The 20322-nt window shown below is 42.4% G+C and overlaps 1 protein-coding gene across 1 annotated transcript in view; it reads left to right on the top strand.

The window, feature by feature from the left end:
- Positions 1-20322, top strand: part of brinp2 (bone morphogenetic protein/retinoic acid inducible neural-specific 2) — a 289760-nt gene that overhangs the window by 131153 nt on the left and 138285 nt on the right. Inside the window, exons 3-4 of the mRNA XM_086271078.1 lie at positions 14338-14528; positions 16764-16945. Coding sequence (XP_086127204.1) covers positions 14338-14528; positions 16764-16945 — 373 coding nt within the window. The remainder of the gene's footprint in view (positions 1-14337; positions 14529-16763; positions 16946-20322) is intronic.

The following is a 20322-nucleotide window of genomic DNA, read 5'->3' as shown; positions in this document are numbered from 1 at the left end:
AATTTCCATAGCTGTCTCACCCTGCATGTTTTTTCAATGGCCTTCCTGTTATTTTTCTGAGGATGGGGGACTGATACTGTGTATCAAAGTGAATACTTTTCAGATGCTGATTTCAGGAGCACATGGTTTTACATCCTCCCTCGTAAAGAAAAAGCTTGTTCATTTGCATGTGCTCAATGGAAAAAAAAATGTTTTCCTCCAATGTTCCCAAAATGCAGTAAACTAAAGGTATAGTGACCAAAATACAAAAACAGAAAAAGTACACAGAGTCCAAGGTGGGAGAGGAGTGGAGTGGGGGGTGGGCCTAAACTTGAACCTGCTTATGCACAGTTCTATAGTCCAGTACCAAAGCCCATACTGTGTGCTGGACATCATGATGCTGACCAACAGAATGTGACGACGGGATAACTAGCACGTGTGCCACATCTATGCTTTTCATTCTTCTGCATCTTTTTTTATTCCGTTATCTTCCCTGCAGTGCTGCAGATCCTTAGTGCTCATCCATGGGCAGGCTGTTTCCTCGGTAATATATTTATCCGGGCAGTCTCCTCCATGATAACAAATCACAGTAACTCCCTTTTGTTCAAGCTCTTATAAAACTGTGTTTTATAATCCTCATTTGAGAGATTTTCACCTTTCAGTTTGGCAGATTTGAAAATCTGACTGCTCTGCATGCTATGGCTTACACGGTCACAATGCTGACATATTATGGAAAGATGGAAATACTATCTAGTTTGCACTAGATACTGTGATACTGCACTGAGTCATTTGCATTTGTTTGTTGCGAATGTTTTTGGGAAATGAGAAGGGCCAGCTCAAATACGCCCGAGTCACAAAGTGCCTTTAAGGATTTCACGTATTGTTTTGAAAACTTCAAGTGTCATTCGAGAATTGAGCCAAAGCAACCGAGAAAGCCGTGAGCCAACATCAGCCAACAGATGTTTTTAGCTGAGCTGACCTACAAGCGCGCTCGTTTGGCTGGTGCCCTTGACACAGGAAAAATGCATTCACAAAGATCTAACACAAAAACAAATTGGACGCTACTTAAAATAAATGCTGACATGCCCATTGGGTACATAAAACACTTTTTATTTTATAATTATTTTGCACAACACAAATAATTTATGTGTAACGTGTTTAAGTAGCCTGTCTTCTCTGGGTAATTGGAAGGGGGTGGCACACTAGTGCTGCACATTAATCAACAGCCAGTGTTACTGTGGTTTCTGAAGCGAATAAGAATGTGTTCATATACCTGTACTGTAAACCAGCGTGGTGACCTGCTTGTGTTTACTTCTGTGTGTTTTGGAAATGCAAATGCTGAGGAATCTGATGGCTGTTCTACATAAATCATATCTAAGCTGTTAAACGTTATACAAACAAAGCGTGATCTCATTTTAAATGTAAACAACATGATAAACAACATATATTCTGAGCCCTCGGCGCCGCACCGCTGAAAAGCGTTTGGTAACTATATTAATGGTTCACCAAGATACCCTGAAAGGTGTCCTTCGCTCGCTCTGTAAAATATCAAAGAGCAAATAGCATTTTGGTGTGGCTTTCTGATATTCTGCCAGGAGGATCATCCAGAAGAATTTTCTGCATAGGCTGAGATGTTTCCTCCTTTTTTTGTAGAGTAAAAACAACACAATTCCCTGTGCTTCAGTGGAACTGAGTGCTGGAGCTGCAGGTGCAATCAGCGCTGTGCTAAAACCTTTTAATTAACACCATCTATCATCATTAGCTGAATGGTCAGCCAGCAGTCTTGCCGTTAACTCTTAGAGAGTGAAGCGAGGAGAAAAGTAAATGATGCACTGCGCTTCTTTGCGTTTCGGCCCCGTCGCCATCAGCTCTCCTTCGTTGTGCTCAGTCACTGTTGAGCATCTCTAAAAACACATCAGTCTACATCAGCCTCAGTTAATCAGGATGGCTGCCGTCTTGTTCCTCGCTGGACTAAATAGTAAGCTAAAACTAATGCTTGCTGATGCATGTGATGGCCGCAGACTAATTGTCATACTTTGCCTTATTCAACTGAGACTGGCCTCTGGTTTGGGATATTTGTCATGTGACTGCTGGAGGAATTTGAATGGCTATATTTGTTTGAAGTGCTGCTGAAATAACTTTGACCCCCCCCCTTTTTTTTTTTACTTCATATTGTACACCTTAAAAATGCAAATTCAATTTTTTCTCCATTTTTTTGTATTTTTGTGCTCCAGGTGATGATTTTTTTTTTTCTTACAGGTGCAGCAATCTACAACACAGAGTGCATTTCTACATGTTCTATACTTTTATTATATATTTTTATTTTTTCCTCCTGCCTGTAATCTTAGACATTGTCATACTATACTGTACCATATTAAATAATGTCATAACTGACATAATATTTATATAGATGATTAAATAAGTAGTATAAATAAGCAGATAAAACAAACACATGAACACGAGCCATAGAGAATTCATAGAGCACATCTTGGAGCCTGTAGCAAAATCACTCTATTGTAGTTCTATAGGACTGCCTGAACACTACACTGAATTTAATGGGACAGAAAACAAAAACCAAACAAAAAAAACTTTGTGTTCTTAATGTTTTGGCTTTTCCCCCCATTAAATTCAATGTAGTATTCAGATGGTCCTATAACTACAATGGGGTGATTTTGCTGTTTTTTTCGAGCTTTATGGAACAGAAATCCAAATCAGAATTCTTCTTTTGCTTTGTTGAACTTTAAAACTATACTGGGGTGGTGGCAGCTCAGGAAGTGGAGCAGGTCATCTACTAATTGGAAGGTTGGTGGTTTGATCCCTGGCTGTTCCAGTCTGCATATTTAGACAAGATACTTACTCCAAGTTGCATCCACAGGAGTGTCTTTGAATGTTAAATAGAAAGCACTTAAGGATAGAGAATGTGTTGTTGTGAATTGTTGAGTGAGGCGTGTTGTACAATGCTCAGGCACAGTTGAAAAGTGATATATAAGAACCAGTCCATTTGCAGTAAATGACTAAAGGTGACAAAAAGGCAATTTGTTTTGCCCCTCAATACACTTCAGTTGTCCTGCTAATTTGCTTTGTTGTTCAGTGCAGTATTGCGGGCTCCATGCATTGTATGTTTTTCATACTCGTGTGAGCACATAAGAGGCAGGTATGCTACAAAAAGCACTGCTTACCAAGGACTGAAAAGTGTTGGAGCTCTGAAATCCATCCCAGTATTTAGTCATATGGCAGGAGTGGGAAGAAGGTTTTCAGAGGAGAGTAATGTCAGTGTCTGACAGGAGTGAGTCATTAAAACACCACAAGATGAAAGAAGAGAGCGCTTGTCTGATAAATTGCATATAAAATAGCATCAGTTCTTCGATATGCAAATGTTTCTTCATTTCAGTGTCATTTATTCATTTGATTTAAGAGCAGTTCAGTTAATTTACTTTTAGACTCGCTGCTTTTCTACATTACATTCGATAAACATAATAAGAGGCACTGGATGGATTTACCAGGTGTATCTGAAATATGCAGCAATTTTGTATGTTGTGATGTGCAGTGCGCGCACATCAACTATAACTTGATTGTCAAAAGACAGAATGATAGTCTTTCTACTGAAAGCTGGACTTTCCTCTTCACTTAGTGTCCCTGCATTTTCTGTTTTAAGTTGATCGTTGTGCAGAAAGGCTTGCTGCTGGAAATGAGCAGGAGAAAATAAGATTTATTGTATTCTTTCAGGTATCAGTAAGAATATGATATATCCTCCAAGGATTTCATCTTATCAGACCCTTTAAATATGACACGGGGTTTATAATCCTGTACTACACAGCTTTACACACGGGAGAGTTATCAAAATCACTCATTTTATTGTCTGTCACACAGATTGCCAGAGTTACAGCAGAATAAAGCTGTTAACCAGGGACATGGCTCTTCTTGTTGTTTGTTTTTTGTACATTTTAATTGTATCATCATCTGACAATGTTCCTTTGAGCTTCTTGTGATGTCAGAAATGTTTGGCTTCCTTCTGTCCTCAGGTTTTCTAATAAAAGCTCAGGGCGGTTGAGGTCAGGCAGTCGTGGAGGAAAATCTGTGATTGGCAGCATGCACGGTCTTCATTGATTCTCAAATAGTTTAAAGCTTTGAGATGTTTTAGGGTTTGTTTTTCTTTGTTTCGTTTTTTCTGCTGGAGGTTGGATCATAGACCATGAGAGGAATCAAAGCCTTCTCACAACACTGTTACTCTTTGAATTCCACTGCAAAGTGCTGGCATGTCTTTGCCCACCTTTGGACGAAGATCTCTGCTGCGCAGCCTCCTTTGGACAGGATGTTTGTTTACTTGGATTTTAATTTATCCAGTTTTCTAAAAGCCTTTTAGAGTGACATTGCCCCATTTAGTGTCAGGAGACTCCCCTTTTTTGTCCATGACCATCGCCAGTAGGATAAATTTGCCTCAGTTTAACTCGCTCACCTATAAAGTATACACAGTCAAACTCAAGTAAGTTTGCATCAGGGATACTAATGCAAGACACATCTAATAATAAGGAAATTTAACAAAAAGAAGAAAAAATTCTTGTCTGCTCGATAGGATCAGTATCAATAATGGCATTTAGTCAGCTCCTGATAGATAACTAATTGAGTAGACTGACACAAGTAGGACAGTTGGGCTTATCATCTGCCCTGTTACCTTGTTACATAAATCCTACTGTTATTTCATCACCAACTACCGTAGATTTTTTTTGTCTGATCATTTCCTGTGAACAGCTGGTGCATCTTTGTCCCAAGCACTGTTTCTCTTCTCCAGAAGAATGGTTTAGAGAGGCTGCTCTTCCTCTGAGACCCCTGCATAGCTTCCCTTCCCCCTTTTAATTAGCAAATCTTATATTTGTGCTTTTCCACTCATTTAACAACATTTTGATGGTGTGTCCACTTTGGATCAGTTGAACCCAACTGATCCAAAGTGCTTGCTTAATCCCAAGACACGACTTCACTCTGATAACATTTTTGGCTGAATGCACTATTTTCAGTTGGTGAATGTTTTGGTGACATGTTTATTTACTAGAATGTTGTTACAATACATGACAACTTGTGTTTTTAAATGTTTAAAAATCCCCAGAACGTCTGAGAACATCACATGCTAATCAGTGTTGCTTATGCAGATTACAGGATATCAGTTAATGCAGACACAACTTGCAGTATAAGAAAAACTAACTAGAACAAAAGTCAGTTTAAATGCTTAGCAAAGCCCTGTTAGGTACAGTATGCAAAAAGATGATTTTTAAACCTTAAGTTTGAAGAACCCTAATTTAATGTAGGGCTGGGGTTTGATGATTCTAGCTTGGATAACGTGATATCGATTCATTAAAAGCCTGAATCGATTTTTAAATATAATTTATTTTGCCCTCAGGTTGAAACCTCACAAAATTTCAACGACCACCAAACAGCTAAAAGGAGAGCAGGAACACGGATTCTGCACAAAGACGTAAACACAAAGCGCGGACCCGCTGACGCATCAGAATCAGTGAGACGTCGCCTTTCTCACCCGACGGCGCGGACAGCTCACCGATTCTGATCCGTCGGCGGGTCCGCGCTTTGTGTTTACGTCCTTTTTGCACTGATTCAAAAGCTGCAGGTTTAATCTCTCTCCAAACAATGTTGACTAAACCAGCAGCAAAAGAAGATCCAAACTATGCTTCACATTTTGCTTCACGTAAACATCATCATGAATTCCCTCTGACTTTTCCTGTTTTGCTTCCACCAGGATAAAATCACACTTCATGCACAGCTCTCTCTCTCTCTGTACTTCAAGAACAGTTTCCCGTCTAAAAATCTGTTTTCTGCATTATTCGCTTGCTTGTTACGCACAAGTCTACCGTTGTTTACAGCGCTGTGGGCCGCTGTGTTTTCCTTTTACTTACTTCCAAAAAGAAAGTCTCATTTCTGCCGCTCAATAGGCTTCTGAACAAATTTTAAAATTACTTTTTAAAATTATGCAAAATTGCAAAACGCTCAGCTGTGTCTCTAAAACCTCTGTAACTTTGCTCTGCTTCACGTCAGCAGCATCAGGTAATGTTCATATGTTGATTAATGGTTTTCTTTCGTTTTTGATCTACTGCAGAATATTCTTAAGATCAGCTGCTATAAAATCCCAGGCCAGGAAAATCTCCTTCATGTTTTTCTGTGTTTTATCCTCAGTTACTTTGACACAAAGGCATCTGCTGTGATGCTCACACCTTGGATAAAGTCTCACAAGTGTCAGCTGTCTTTTTATAGACAAAAAATATGGAAATGTACTGATGCGTGATCAGAATTATAATATTTCTGACTGAGTCAAAATTTCCCCGATTCGAATCAAATCGAATCGAATGAAATCGTGGATCGAATCGATTCGGGACCTTGTGAATCGGAATTGAATCGATTCTAGAGATCAGTGACGATACCCAGCCCTAATTTAATGAATCTGAGCGTTTTTTTATTGTATAATTTGAATCCTTAAGTTAAAGAGTGCAGAGAAGAAAACACACAAGAGTGAGAAAACAAAGCTTTATCTTGCGCTTCTTGATCTTTTTTATAACACTTTTTTTTGCAGCATTAAACCTTCCAACTTGCTTTCCCTGAGTTGCCCTCCTTTCATGGGAGAACATTGTGAGTTAATGATAGCGTGAACAAATTGTGCTGTGACTGTGGCCAGACTACAGACATTAATTGGTGCATTATGTGAGAATGAACCTCCTAATGAAGCACTAGTTTGACCGTACGCTCCTGAGGCCATTCCTTCTGAGGAAGGCTTTGTCATGCCATGTGCTAAATGGCTACAAATCCCAGCTCTCCTTTGAAGACTAATATGCAATGCAGGAACTAAAAACTAATTACAGTGCATTGCTGTCTTTACTGTAGTACTATCTGAATGACCTATGCATATTTACTTTGTATTATTACAGGAAGTAGCGTATTGTAGTTTAGTCACAACGCTGTCAACAGCATAATTACAATTTTGTGTTGGTAATAGTAAACTTTTGACCATAAAAATGCAATGTGAGAGCAGCTAGTGCAAGTGAGGCAATGATATTGCATATGTGTCTCCCTCTGTGAATGCTCCACTGTGAGGATGTGCAAGAGAGAAAGAGTGCACTCATGGGAAAGCGGTGTATCACTGCTGGCATTTTGTTTGGTGCATAATGTGCTACGATTCAACTTCCCTTGTTTTGCCAGCAAATTTATGCAGATGAGGTGGATCTGAACTTTTCTTCTGAGATTTGCATAATCTTCCTCACATACCTCAGGGTTCCACTGTTGAAGTAGTAAAGTGATGAAATGACCATCAGTCACTTAAAATGCTTTTCCAGACTCATCCCTCTGTCTGACCACTTTTAAGGTCATTGTCACTGCCACTGGTATTTGTCTGGACAGCTAAAGAACTGGATTCACCAGAGGTTTAGTTATTTAAACTTTGCTAAGGCTGCAAACTTATATGTGACATCCTGGATTTGTTTATAGGGAGAAAGTTCTTTCAAATCAAGTATATGCACTGCCAACTTTTCATGTCATTTTAGGCCATGATTGGGATTACTGTACTTTAGACATGATGCAAGGTTTCAAGTTCTCAACAGGATGTGATGAAAGAGCTATTGCTGCATGAGTTTTGGAAAAAATAAACTCCCAATAGTGGTTAATGTTCATTTAAGCTTAACTTTATTTATTTGTTTGATTGAAACGAAGACAGCTGGGCACTTGGGCATGTCATACCAGGCTCTAATCACAACACTGACAATTTCTTCATGCAAGGCTGCACAGTCAACAAGCAGAAATGTTATATATTCATATTCTTAACTTTAATATTGACAGGTGTTTCTAGCCATTGTTAGATTATAATATTATTTTATGCCATGTTATACCCCTAATTAAAGATTGTGAATTATTATGTAGTTTTAGTTTGCATTATTCTCCTGAATTAGAAGAAGCTGATAACTATTGCATTAGTTAAACTGATTTGCATTACATTAAACTGCTGACTTGTTGTGAATGAATGATATTGTTTTATGATGCATTATACTGCTGAGTTATAAGAAATCTAATTTGTCTGAGTAGAAGAGAACAGAGTGTGCTGGAGTTTTCTGCCCCATTTCAGCAGGAGCAGATAAACAGGGAGCCAAGGTCGTAGCTTAGGCGCTGTGTGAGAGAAAGCATGTGAATGTTTAGGCTTTGTATGATAAGGTGGAGGCACCAGAGGCTATAAAAGTTTAAGCAATGCTCCACCATTTTGAGATTTTGAGGCTGTCTGCATCAGTGTCCATCTCCCACGTGTGTGATCATTAAATCATCGTTTGACTCAACCCAACCGGACCAGTGTTGTTATTGTGGTTTTTCTCTTGTCTCCATCCCCAATATTTTGAACCTTAACACCACCCACCAAGTGTGAGTCCAGAAACTATTTTCTCTGCACCAGCTCCCAGGCAAATGTTATGCTTATCATAACAGCTGCCAGACTGAATCAAATCTGTACAGTTAGAGACCATGAAATCAAAACAATAAGCTGCCACGTTAAAGTAACTGAAAGGTTTATTCATAGTTGTTTATGCACTTAATATACTTATAATGGGTTTAATACACCAATATATGTAAACCATGCAGATTACATGTTAGTCTGGACTTCTTTAAGTTGCTTGAAGACGTTTCACCTCTCATCCGAGAAGCTTGGAACGTCTTCAAGCAACTTAAAGAAGTCCAGACGCTTTTCTTTGCAAGCTCCTTTGACTACGATGACCTGGATGACTGAGAACCTTCACAGACATTACATGTTAGTGTTTTTTCTGCCATCATTTTAAAGTCATAACAATAAGGGATCAAAAGGTCTGAGGCTCTTATGAGGCATTTGACACTGACTGAATACAGAAGGGTGATGTCTCTTGAATTTATCAGTGATATTCAACAGCAATCTGAAAATAGTGTTGCTGGTTACAGAAAGCCCAGCGTGGTCCAACCTAATTTGCTTAATTAAGGACATGTCCCAAATGTAAAGTTCTAGCACCATTTAATAATTACCACATTCATCTTTCAGATTTCACTGAATTAAATGTGAACAAACACGACCGCAACTGAGAATACTGATAGCGTCTCCTGACATCCATGTTGCATTTAATGAGTCACTAGATTGTATTTGGTGGAAAACACGGACTTTCTTTACAGTCCCAAACCTTCTATTCCTTACATTTTCAAAACAGGCTTGTTTCTTTAAGCCAAACACATTTGACACCCCGGCTTTATTTTACATCACTGTAAATCTTAAAAAATCAACCAGATTTGGATTTAAATGGAGGGAACAAGAACACGTAAAAGACACTCCTATATCCTCCATCACCAGTGCTTTTTATTTAGTGCAGGATAAGCAGCTCACCACACTGTTGTGAATTTACAGTAAAGCACTGTGTTGGACTGGCCAACGGTGGCTGTGGTGCTCATGGTCATTTAAGTTATATCATGTCACGGATTGCCGGGGCAAGCCGTGTGGAATTGTAGAAAGGGACCAAAAGGCGGCAGCTCTGGTGCAGGTGAGTGTTTATTCACAGAGGTGGGTAAGTACAAACAACAGTGGCGACAAAACATGAAACTGGAAACCTAAACTGGGTAAACTAATAAGACAAACCAGAAACGAGGATGCAGGGAGGTCCGGAGAAATACATACGGGAAGACGCAGGGAGACCGAGGGGAAACAACACAGACGAACCAGCAATTACTATGACAGAAGACACAACTTAAATACACTCAGAGAACACAGGGCCAAAGGCCAAAAGACAAAAAGAAAAACAAAACACGAGACCCAACCCAAGAAAACCAATGAAACGAAACACACCACAGCCCAAGAAAAACGGAGTCCAAAACAGAAAAGTTCAGGGGGCCGACAGCACAGGAGTCCAAAACAGTTCAGGGGGCCGGCCAGGGGGCCGACAGCACAGGAGTCCAAACAGTTCAGGGGGCCGACCGTGCGGACGGCAACGGCGGCGACGTGGACACAGTTCGGGGGGCCGGCCGTGCGGAAGGCAACGGCGGCCACTCAGGCGATGGCGGTCCGGGGGCCGGCCGTGCGGAAGGCAACGGCGGCCACTCAGGCGATGGCGGTCCGGGGGCCGGCCGTGCGGAAGGCAACGGCGGCCACTCAGGCGAAGAGGGTCCGGGGGCCGGCCGTGCGGAAGGCAACGGCGGCGACAAGGGAGACGACGGAGCAGTTCAGGGGGCCGACCGCGCGGAAGGCAACGGCGGCGACTCAGGCGATAGCGATCCGGACCAGGCGAAGCACAGGCCGGGGCCGGACCAGGCGAGGACGAAGACTCGGATGAAGCCGGACCAGACGAGGACGAAGGCTCGGATGAAGCCGGACCAGACGAGGACGAAGGCTCTGAGGCTGGACCAGACGAGGCTGAAGGCTCTGAGGCTGGACCAGACGAGGCTGAAGGCTCTGAGGCTGGACCAGACGAGGCTGATGATGATGATGATGCTGCAGCAGGCGAGGATGATGATGACGCTGCAGCAGGTGGCTGAACGGGCCGCTCGGACCCTCCAGCCGACGAGGAAGGCTGCTGGACGGGCTCCTCGGGCCCTCCAGCGGACGAGGCATGAGGCTGGACGGGCTCCTCGGGCCCTCCAGCGGAGGCAGGAGGCTGAACGGGCCCCTCGGACCCTCCAGCGGAGGCAGGAGGCTGAACGGGCCCCTCGGACCCTCCAGCGGAGGCAGGAGACGAAGGCCGGAGCGGTCCCTCGGACCCTCCAGCGGAGACTAGAGACGAAGGCCGGAGCGGTCCCTCGGACCCTCCAGCGGAGACTAGAGATGAAGACCGGAGCGGTCCTACGGACCCTCCAGCAGAAGTCATCGCTAAGCCAGCAGTCATGGAGGCCACTAGCTGACACAAAGGCGACTGGCAATGCACTGAGCACTGGCTCTGCCCAGGCAACGCTGACATGGTGCAGTTCTCAGGTGGCTGCTTAAACTTCAGGGGTCCAGAATTAGCTGGGGACTGAGACCTAGCCTCTGGGGAAGCCCCGGAGCGGCAAACTGTGCCAATGGCGGTTAAACTATGAAAAGCACCTTGAGTTGAAATTAGACTTTCTCCCTGCATGGAGTGAATGAGTGAAACTGGTAATACTGGAGCTACTGGGGCCTGCGCTACAGGCGGCACTGGAGCTACTGGGGCCTGCGCTACAGGCGGCACTGGAGCTACTGGGGCCTGCGCTACAGGCGGCACTGGAGCTACTGGGGCCTGCGCTACAGGCGGCACTGGAGCTACTGGGGCCTGCGCTACAGGCGGCACTGGAGCTACTGGGGCCTGCGCTACAGGCGGCACTGGAGCTACTGGGGCCTGCGCTACAGGCGGCACTGGAGCTACTGGGGCCTGCGCTACAGGCGGCACTGGAGCTACTGGGGCCTGCGCTACAGGCGGCACTGGAGCTACTGGGGCCTGCGCTACGGGGGACACCGGAGACTGAACTGAGGGGGGCACCGGAGACTGAACTGAGGGGGGCACCGGAGACTGAACTGAGGGGGGCACCGGAGACTGAGAAATACATACGGGAAGACGCAGGGAGACCGAGGGGAAACAACACAGACGAACCAGCAATTACTATGACAGAAGACACAACTTAAATACACTCAGAGAACACAGGGAGATTACATACAGGTGGGAACACAGCTGGGAGTGATCACGTGACGAGAGTAGGGAGACAAACTGAAACACTCACATAAGACGCAGACCTTCACAATAAAACAGGAAACACATACACGCAATGACATAACACACCAACTTAACACAGACTGGGGGACACAGAACATAGGAACATGAACCATGAAACAGAAGAGTATAAACACCCAAGGTAACCAAAACCACAGAATACTAATAAACTAAACAAACACGGAGTCGCAGACTCCGGATCATGACATATCAACTGATGAATTTGAATTTCAGCTGATGGTTCTAAAACTTATTAAACCTTTATACCAACTCTATATTGTCTGGTGTAAAAACAGTATAAAGTGAACTGTCAGGGGACTGAATAGAAATCTGCTAAGATAGCTGTGAAACATCTGCTTACAGCTTGTTGTAAACCTCAGAGCCACAGCAGCACATGTGAGCTGACGCCAGCCTGGACACAAAGAAAAATGACTCGAGTTTACGATAGAAGTTATCTTGAGCTTTAATTCTTTTCCAAACGCCGGCCCACTGCAGCTGATTTTACGGTTCCCCACCATCCCACTTTAACCCTGACTATCCCGTGAATATTTGCTTTTTTGCATGACACCTACATCTGTACTCACGTTGGGGCTTTTGAATATTTCTCAGTGTAGCTCATCCCCAAAAAGAACCGGCCCAATGAGCTGAATGACTTCCGACCGGTGGCACTGACGTCACATCTTATGAAGACTCTAGAGCGGCTCTTCCTCAACCTCCTCCGACCACAGGTACAACATGCCCAGGACAGGAAAAGGCACGGTCAGGATCCTGTTTCTTGACTTTTCCAGTGCCTTTAATACCATCCGGCCCTGTATGCTTCAGGAAAAACTGAACAGGATGGAGGTGGACCCCTGCCTGGTCGCTTGGATCTCCGACTACCTCACCGACAGACCACAGTACGTCAGGCTGAAGGACATCACGTCTGACACAGTGGTCAGCAGCACAGGAGCACCACAGGGAACTGTGCTGTCCCCTCTTCACCCTGTACACCTCTGACTTCTGCTACAACTCTGAATTATGCCACATTCAGAAGTTTGCAGATGACACAGCCATCATGGGGTGTATCTGGGATGATCAGGAAGAGGAGTACAGAAGTCTGGTGAGGAACTTTGTCGCATGGAGTCACACAAACCACCTGCAACTCAACACCTCAAAGACTAAGGAACTGGTTGTGGATTTCGGGGGGTCCAGAGAAGGTCCACTGCCGGTTCAGATAGAGGGGGAGGAGGTGGTCAACAAGTACAAGTACCTCGGGCTGTGGGTGGACAATAAACTGGACTGGTCATGCAACACAGAGCACCTGTATAAAAAAAGCCCAAAGCCGACTGTACTTCCTCAGGAGGCTGAGGTCTTTTAACATCTGCAGGAAGCTCCTGAGGATGTTTTACCAGTCGGTGGTTGCTGGAGTACTTTTCTATGCTGTGGTGTGCTGGGGGAGCAGCACAGCAAAGAAGGACTCATCCAGCCTGGAGAAACTGATCAGGAGGGCTAGCTCTGTGGTCGGCATGAAGCTGGACACTGGTGACAGTGGCAGAGAAAAGGACATTAAAGAAACTGATGGACATTATGGACAATGCCAGGCATCCTCTGCACACGGCCATAAACAACCAGAAGAGTCTGTTCAGTGACAGGTTGCTTCTCCCAAAGACAAGAACTAACAGACTTAAAAACTCCTTTGTCCCACACGCCATCAAACTGTTTAACTCCTCTCTGGAGGGGAGAGGGAGGGGAAACAGGAGGACAAAGGAGGGGGGAACAACTAAGCTGTAGTGCCTCTTCACCTCACTGTGCAATACTTTTGTAAATAGTCAACAGTGCAATAGACTCAATACTTGAAATGTGCAATTCACTTGTATTTTTATTTTTTATTCCTATTTATTCTATTTATCCCCTTTGTATATTTTATTTATATTGTCTCTGTATTTATATGTGTGTGTGTGTGTGTGTGTGTGTGTGTGTGTGTGTGTGTGTGTATATTTTATTTATATTGTCTCTGTATTTATATGTGTGTGTGTGTGTGTGTGTGTGTGTGTGTGTGTGTGTGTATATAATATTCTGTAACTCTGTAACTTCTGTCGGTGCTGTGCTTTTTTGGAAATCGAATTTCCCAGAGGAACCCACCCGAGGGATTAATAAAGTTCTATCTAATCTAATCTAATCATATATAAATATATCTTTATTTTGTCACAGATTTGCACATTATCTATAACAAATTCCTAAACTTTTGACCATTCAGAGTACTTTACTTTATTCCTACATTCACACATTCATACACCAGACTGTTTCTTATACATACAGTGTTAACACGCCACAACAAGTGTTACTTTGTCTGTGATCTTTATGACGTTGGCCAATAGGATCACATTATAGATAATAGATCAGACGTTTCTTTTTTTGTGACCTGCGGAGACCTTTTTTTAACATATAATGGTCAAGACAATCTCACAATGAAAGACAGCAAGTCATGATTTTCCAGGGACCATTGTGCAATAAGTAGACTCTCTCTCTGTAGTCACTTCAGAAATGTATGACTGTAACCTTAAATGTTCCTGTCATTATATTTAGCAGTATATTCTAGTCAGTTGCCTGTAATTCCACATCATGCTAAAATGCTCGAGCATGTAATCACTTTTTCATGTATTTATAATTTCAGGGAGTTCAGCCACTGGAAGGTGAACAGCCTGGCTACGGAGAAGAGAGATTTCCTCAAATCTCCATTGCCCTTAGCACCAGAGTTCCTACGCAACCTGCGGTTACTGGGCCGACGACCAACCCTGCAGCAAATCAATGAAAACCTCATCAAGAAGTACGGGACCCACTTCTTGGTTACTGCCACCCTGGGAGGTAAGGGAGGACTGCAGGTGACACACTCTCCTTTATTCTCGGGTTAGGAAGTGTCGGGACACGCCAGAAATAGAGAAACCGTTCGTTTTAGGTCTCGGAGGATGTTGCCTGTGTTAGTGTAGCTCCAGGAGTCTAGCTGTCCTTTTATACCAAGAAAGAGTCTCACGTTTTAAGTAGAAATAGCAACAATGCTTACATCTTGCACTTGCAGCACTCAACAATGCTTGTCTCCCTCAGAGGTAATTTTCCACTCATCGTTCCCTCTGATGAACATTAGAGCCTCGCAGAGCAGAAGAGGGATTAAAATGACCTGTTTCATACCCCCGTGTTTCTTCATTGGATTTCTTTTTTGCCTCAATCCCCAAGGAGAGAAGTAACTCACAAAACAGATCGGCAGCAGCATCGATCGTGTGAGGGTCACAAAAACAAGAGTGAGACCTGTGTAGTGTTCAAGATGACAACCTAGTGATATTGATAAACACCTAATCTCAGTCATCAACTAGTATAGTGCAGATATACAAGTACATTTGCAAGGAGTGATAGTGAGTCTAGGCATATGTAAGGACCCGGTCAGGATTTACAATCCTAGGTTACTCAGATCATTCAGCCACATAAAATATGCTATGAATATATGAAATTGGAGATTTTACGATGATATAATTAGTCTAAAACTTAACGTCTAGTGCATCATATTTGAAAAACCAACATAAATTGCACAATACATTTTTCAGCAATAAATTGAAAAAAACAAACAAAAAACTTCAAATGTGCAAATTAATAATTAATTTAATTACTTTTGAAAAAAATTGTCAGAAGGTTCAGTTTCAATTATTTCACGGTTCAGGCTTGAAATGTTTAATACCAAAATTACCCAAACACAGTTCACATAGCAGACAAATCCGGTTCTCTCACAGGAACAGTCTCCTAACAGCCGCTCTGATATTCACGTCTGCAGACGCCTAACTTTAATGCCACTTATCACTGAATGTATGCACTGGAGCAGTTTCAGAGATGGAGCCGGGGTGAATGCAGTGTCACACTGATAGTGTCTATGTGTAATTAACAGCCTCGACTAAATGGGCAGATCCATTCTGCATACTGATTACTGTAGCAGAGTTAAAACGCATGAAATATCTGGTTTTTGTTCTCTTTTCTTCTGCTGTGGTTACATCTAAGTGTATTTTGTTAAACAGTTGAGTGAAAGTGAAAGAGTGAAAAACTGATTCATTCCCCCCCCCCCAAAAAAAAAGCCACTCAGCCTCAGAAAGGTACCTTTTACATTAATAAAATGAATTGCCTTACACTTTGTGAACAAAAGTACTTTTTGGCTGTAGTTGTGACCTTGCACTTTGCAATAGAAACTCAAATGAAAAGGTGGCGGTAAATATAAACATCCTGCGCTTCCCAAATAACTGAACACCCATGAATTTCAGATCAGAGTTAGTCTCTCTGTGTTTCTCTGAATGGCTTTAAAGCCTCTTGGCGCCCATCCATAAATAATGGTGTGTTTTGTTGAAGACCAAGAAAATGTGGCTTTTCTAAGCAAATCTTATGCTTAGCAAGACACTTTTGGAGTGGCGGCTTTGCTAAAGATCACACTTAAGCTCCCATTCAGATTCAATTTAGGGAGGTTGGGAATAAAGTGTTCCCTGTAGTGTCCAGTAATTGAACTTATCACTCTGAAAGTTTTAGAGAAATTACAGTAAGAGCTGTCTGCAATTTATTTGGACATTACACGGGCAAATAAAAAGGTGTTTGGTGCATTTACAGTAAGAGAATCCTGCCTCATGTGATTTGTTAAAAAGTTTCCCACATCAGTAGCTACTGGCATTGCTGAGAAATACTTGCTCACGCTTTATATTGCTTACATGTTTTAGCTTGCACGAGATAAATGCCACGTTCGCCTTTCATAATTTCAAACGATTGGTGTCTGGGGAAGGAATACAACCTCCTCTCTTGCCTGTGTCCAATTTTAGTGGCAATGGTTCTGTTGCTGCCAATCCAAATGATACAGTACCTGCACCTCAGCAGACAAACCACAAAACCTGAAGGCCTTTCCAAAGAAATGTCAAACTCAAAGATTGTCACTCCAGTTTTTCCAAATATAACGTACGCGCTCTTCTTCATTTGGCTTTTTATCCACGTTAAAGAGGATTCAGAAAGAAACAAATGATTTTCTCAATGAAAACTGTTCATCACAGAGTGCTCTGTAAAATAATTATCATCGATCCACAGGAGAAGAGTCTCTGACCATTTTCCTGGACAAGCAGAAGCTGAATAAGAAGTCCGAAGGCAACAGCAACAGCTCAGTAGTGTCTTTGGAGCTGCTCCATCAGCTGGCCGCTTCCTACTTCACAGATCGAGAGAGCACCCTGAGGCGACTGCACCACCTCCAGATTGCCACCTCTGCTATTAAGGTACTGTTCACATTCACACAGCAAACGCACCTGGAGCACATGCTCAGATGTATAGTCTTTGATTTACTAAGAAATTAGTTTTCAGTATAAACCATGTATATGCAAATGTGTGTTTCTGAGTGTTTGCAATTCTCTAGATTCAAAAAGAGTTACGGAAAAAAAAGACACAAATTAACACTCCTATAAAACTGTCCCTTTAAAATGCATTGCTCCATGCTCCACCTAAAATAAATGGCTCTAACAAGCAATCTTTTTTTAAAGCATATTTTCAAGGTGCGTCGTTGCTCAAAAGCTGGCAAGAGATGAAAGCAAGTGCACAACATTTTTCAAATGTAGCAAGCTGGTTTAAAAGGACAGTGCATGTGCTATAACCCACAGAGGCACCAGAGCATGGCAAATGGCAAGTTTCTCCAAAGTCCCGATGTGAAAAGCAGCACAGTCTCAGTGTGGGTGCATGCATCTGGATCACACAAGGGTTAAAAACACAATTATCATTTCTTTTCAAATAAAGCTGTTTGATTTTAGCAACGAAGTGGCTGCGACTGTCAAACTTGAAGCGATTTTAACACACTCTTACAGCCAAGTTCATTTTATTTACCTGCACACTCAACACTTGATGAGATGAGTCGTCACTTAGCCAAAATCCACCTCTGGGCTTGTGCAAGCTCTTTAATTGCGACGAGGCTCAGTTTTGTTGAAAACACTCAAAAACACAGTCAAATAAATCCTATTATCTCCTCTCTGCCTGGTTTTACCTTCCCAAATCCCCTCCCTTCCAGACTGGAAGCAAAGCTTAACCGAGCAATGCATTTTTCACATCAGAACAAATCTGTTGGCTTTCACTTGATGACAGCAGGTGTGTGGGTGGGTGGACCATGCCTTCATGCTTTAACTTAAATATGAAATCTGATTGAAATGAGTAATTGCAAAGTGTCAGCCTTGTGCGTACCTTGTGTGAGGTGGCTCCTTTCCAAGCACAGTCGCCGAAAACACGGCATGCAGAGGTGAGATTGGCTCTCAGACCTTTTTTGGCTGCCAACAGTCTCTTTAAAACAGACCCTGAAGTACTTGATTGCTCTCCCAAAAAGCCTTGAATGGTTGTGCACAAGAACCGGGCAACACAAAGGACTCCTGGACTTATTGCAAATAGCTTTTACTGGGAGAGAGAAAAGTTTGATTAGTATGAGGGCATGAAATGGAATTTTAATGAATGAGAAAAGTTTGTTTAGCTAAAGGCAATCTCAATGAAAGCAGCATCAAAACAAACTTCCCTACAATGCAGGCTTGGTCAAAAAAGAAAAAAAAAAAAAAGATAACCTCTGCGTGCCTACAGCGTTTATGCTTATTGACACGGTTTATCCCAGCAAACCGTCGCTTTAGAACGTGAGCAAAATCAAAACAAAGGAATTTTCTTGCTTACTTAAGTATGCAAAGTATGAGCGCTGCATCTCACCACTGCAGAAAAGGCTGCTAAGCTTGAATTAATTATGAACTGAAATCTTTGCTCAGCGTGATCCTTTTGTGCTGGGGGAGGCTAATGAGTGACTGGCGCACTGAAACAATCCGTCAGCTTCTGCAAAGAAGTCCACAATGGCAGATAAATAAATTAGTAGCGACCATTTAGATCTGTTTTCCACATCAGTGAGTCTGCCTTCAGTCCATCCAGTGATATTCTGTGAAGAACGCGTCCAGAACCCAACTGCTTCTCATGCATATTGAACTGCATTCCTACAGTCACGTATCAGTCATGTATACAGCCAGCTTAGTGTATTTGGTCTGATTCAACAAAATCATTAATGCAATATTTGGAGTTTCAGAAGAATCGATATGTAGTCAAATATTTGCCAAGCGGTATTATTAAAGTAAAAACAAAGTTTGAGCTCTATCTCTGAAATCAGGTCCTTAGTTACCATGTTGTCTCTTGATGCTTGCTCAATCATCCAGGTAAGTAAATCTCCAGAAGTTGATTCTGTTCATCTGGACGTAGCGTAGCATAATTAAATTTAAGGGACTGACCTCCCAGCCCATTGTTTCTTCACTGGGCTGGTTTCAGTCATTATGCAAATGTACTGTTTATAAGATCTGGGGAAACCTGCAGTCAGCTGAGACTGAAGAAGTCACTTGGATGAGTGACGAAATGTTTCTCCCACAAAACGCTACGTCCAGATGAACAGAATCAACTTTTGGAGATGTTGCCTCTTGGCTCTGCTTTTGTAAAGGAGAGTGTGAATGCTCTAATCCAAGTGTTAACGACCAAGTGGACATCAGCTAAAAATATAGTGGTTTAATTTGAGTGATGTAAGCGGTGGCATCTCTGTGGCTGGAAAATAAGTCAACATGGGAGTGCCAAAACTGCAGTTTTGCTAATGGCAACTTGAAGCTGACTTTAGAGATGACTGCCATCAGCATCAACTCTTTGGATGGGCTTCAGGGGTCCAGGCCCACCCAGTAAAGTCTCACTAAAGTTACACTAATTCACGCAATTTGCCCATATCGATTCAATTAAATATATATTTATTGAATTCATTATTATTTGATCAACAGTAGTTCTGCAGCAGTCGTAATGACGAGCATGACAGAGGATGACACTGAGTGGATGGGCCTGTGCAGGTCAAACTCTGGGAAGTACCTGTCATATCTCTTTGAAACTAAAAAGAGGTTGTTTGAAAGTACGACCCTACTTGTAATTGCAAAACACAAAAACTGCCTCAGCCGCCTGAGATTTGAGTATTTTGAAATAAATAGCAAAGTGACTAAGGTGAATGTCCCCTTGTCAAAGCTGGTTGCCCGTCGAGCTCATATGGTTTGTTGTCAATCATGACTCCCATGAAGAATTGTTGAAGTCTTGTAAAAACAAAACAAAAAAAAAAAAAACAAAACAAAAACTTGAACTTATTTCTTAACTTTTTTGTCAAGGTTCAAAGTTAATATTGTGACTGTTATTATTGAAAGATGTACTAAAACAGGCAATTATGTGATAAATAACATGGTTTCCTAATATGGTCACTTCTGGCTCAAGTAGAACAATGGGGCAGTCGGTAAAATGCTAATGTTGAGGGTTTCAAATGTGAAACCAGAGACCAGTATGTGATGTAATGGTGTCTCTGTTGGGAGTGTGTAAGCACTCAGTTTGAAACTACAGCCCACTATACCCAGTTTGGTGTATGCAGTATGAGTAATATTCTGTGAGCTGAGTTAAGTTGTACATAATTCCACAAAGGGAAAGCTTCAAAAAATGTTATTCTTAACAACTTTTGATCATAACTCATTAACCAGCTATTAGATTTGTCAGGCGCAGTGGCCCGTGGAAATGGAAGGGACTCAAGTGCAGATTCAAAACCGGAGGCCAGGGGTGAGGTGTAACGAAAAGAGATATT

Source organism: Aulonocara sp. 'chitande type north' Nkhata Bay, linkage group LG18 (assembly GCF_057382095.1).
Source record: "Aulonocara sp. 'chitande type north' Nkhata Bay isolate Kocher_YH1m ecotype deep benthic linkage group LG18, A_spYH_male_GT1.1, whole genome shotgun sequence".
Classification (NCBI taxonomy): Eukaryota; Metazoa; Chordata; class Actinopteri; order Cichliformes; family Cichlidae; genus Aulonocara; species Aulonocara sp. 'chitande type north' Nkhata Bay.
Note: the sequence above shows the minus strand (reverse complement) of the source record. Positions and strands in the feature narration are given on the sequence as shown.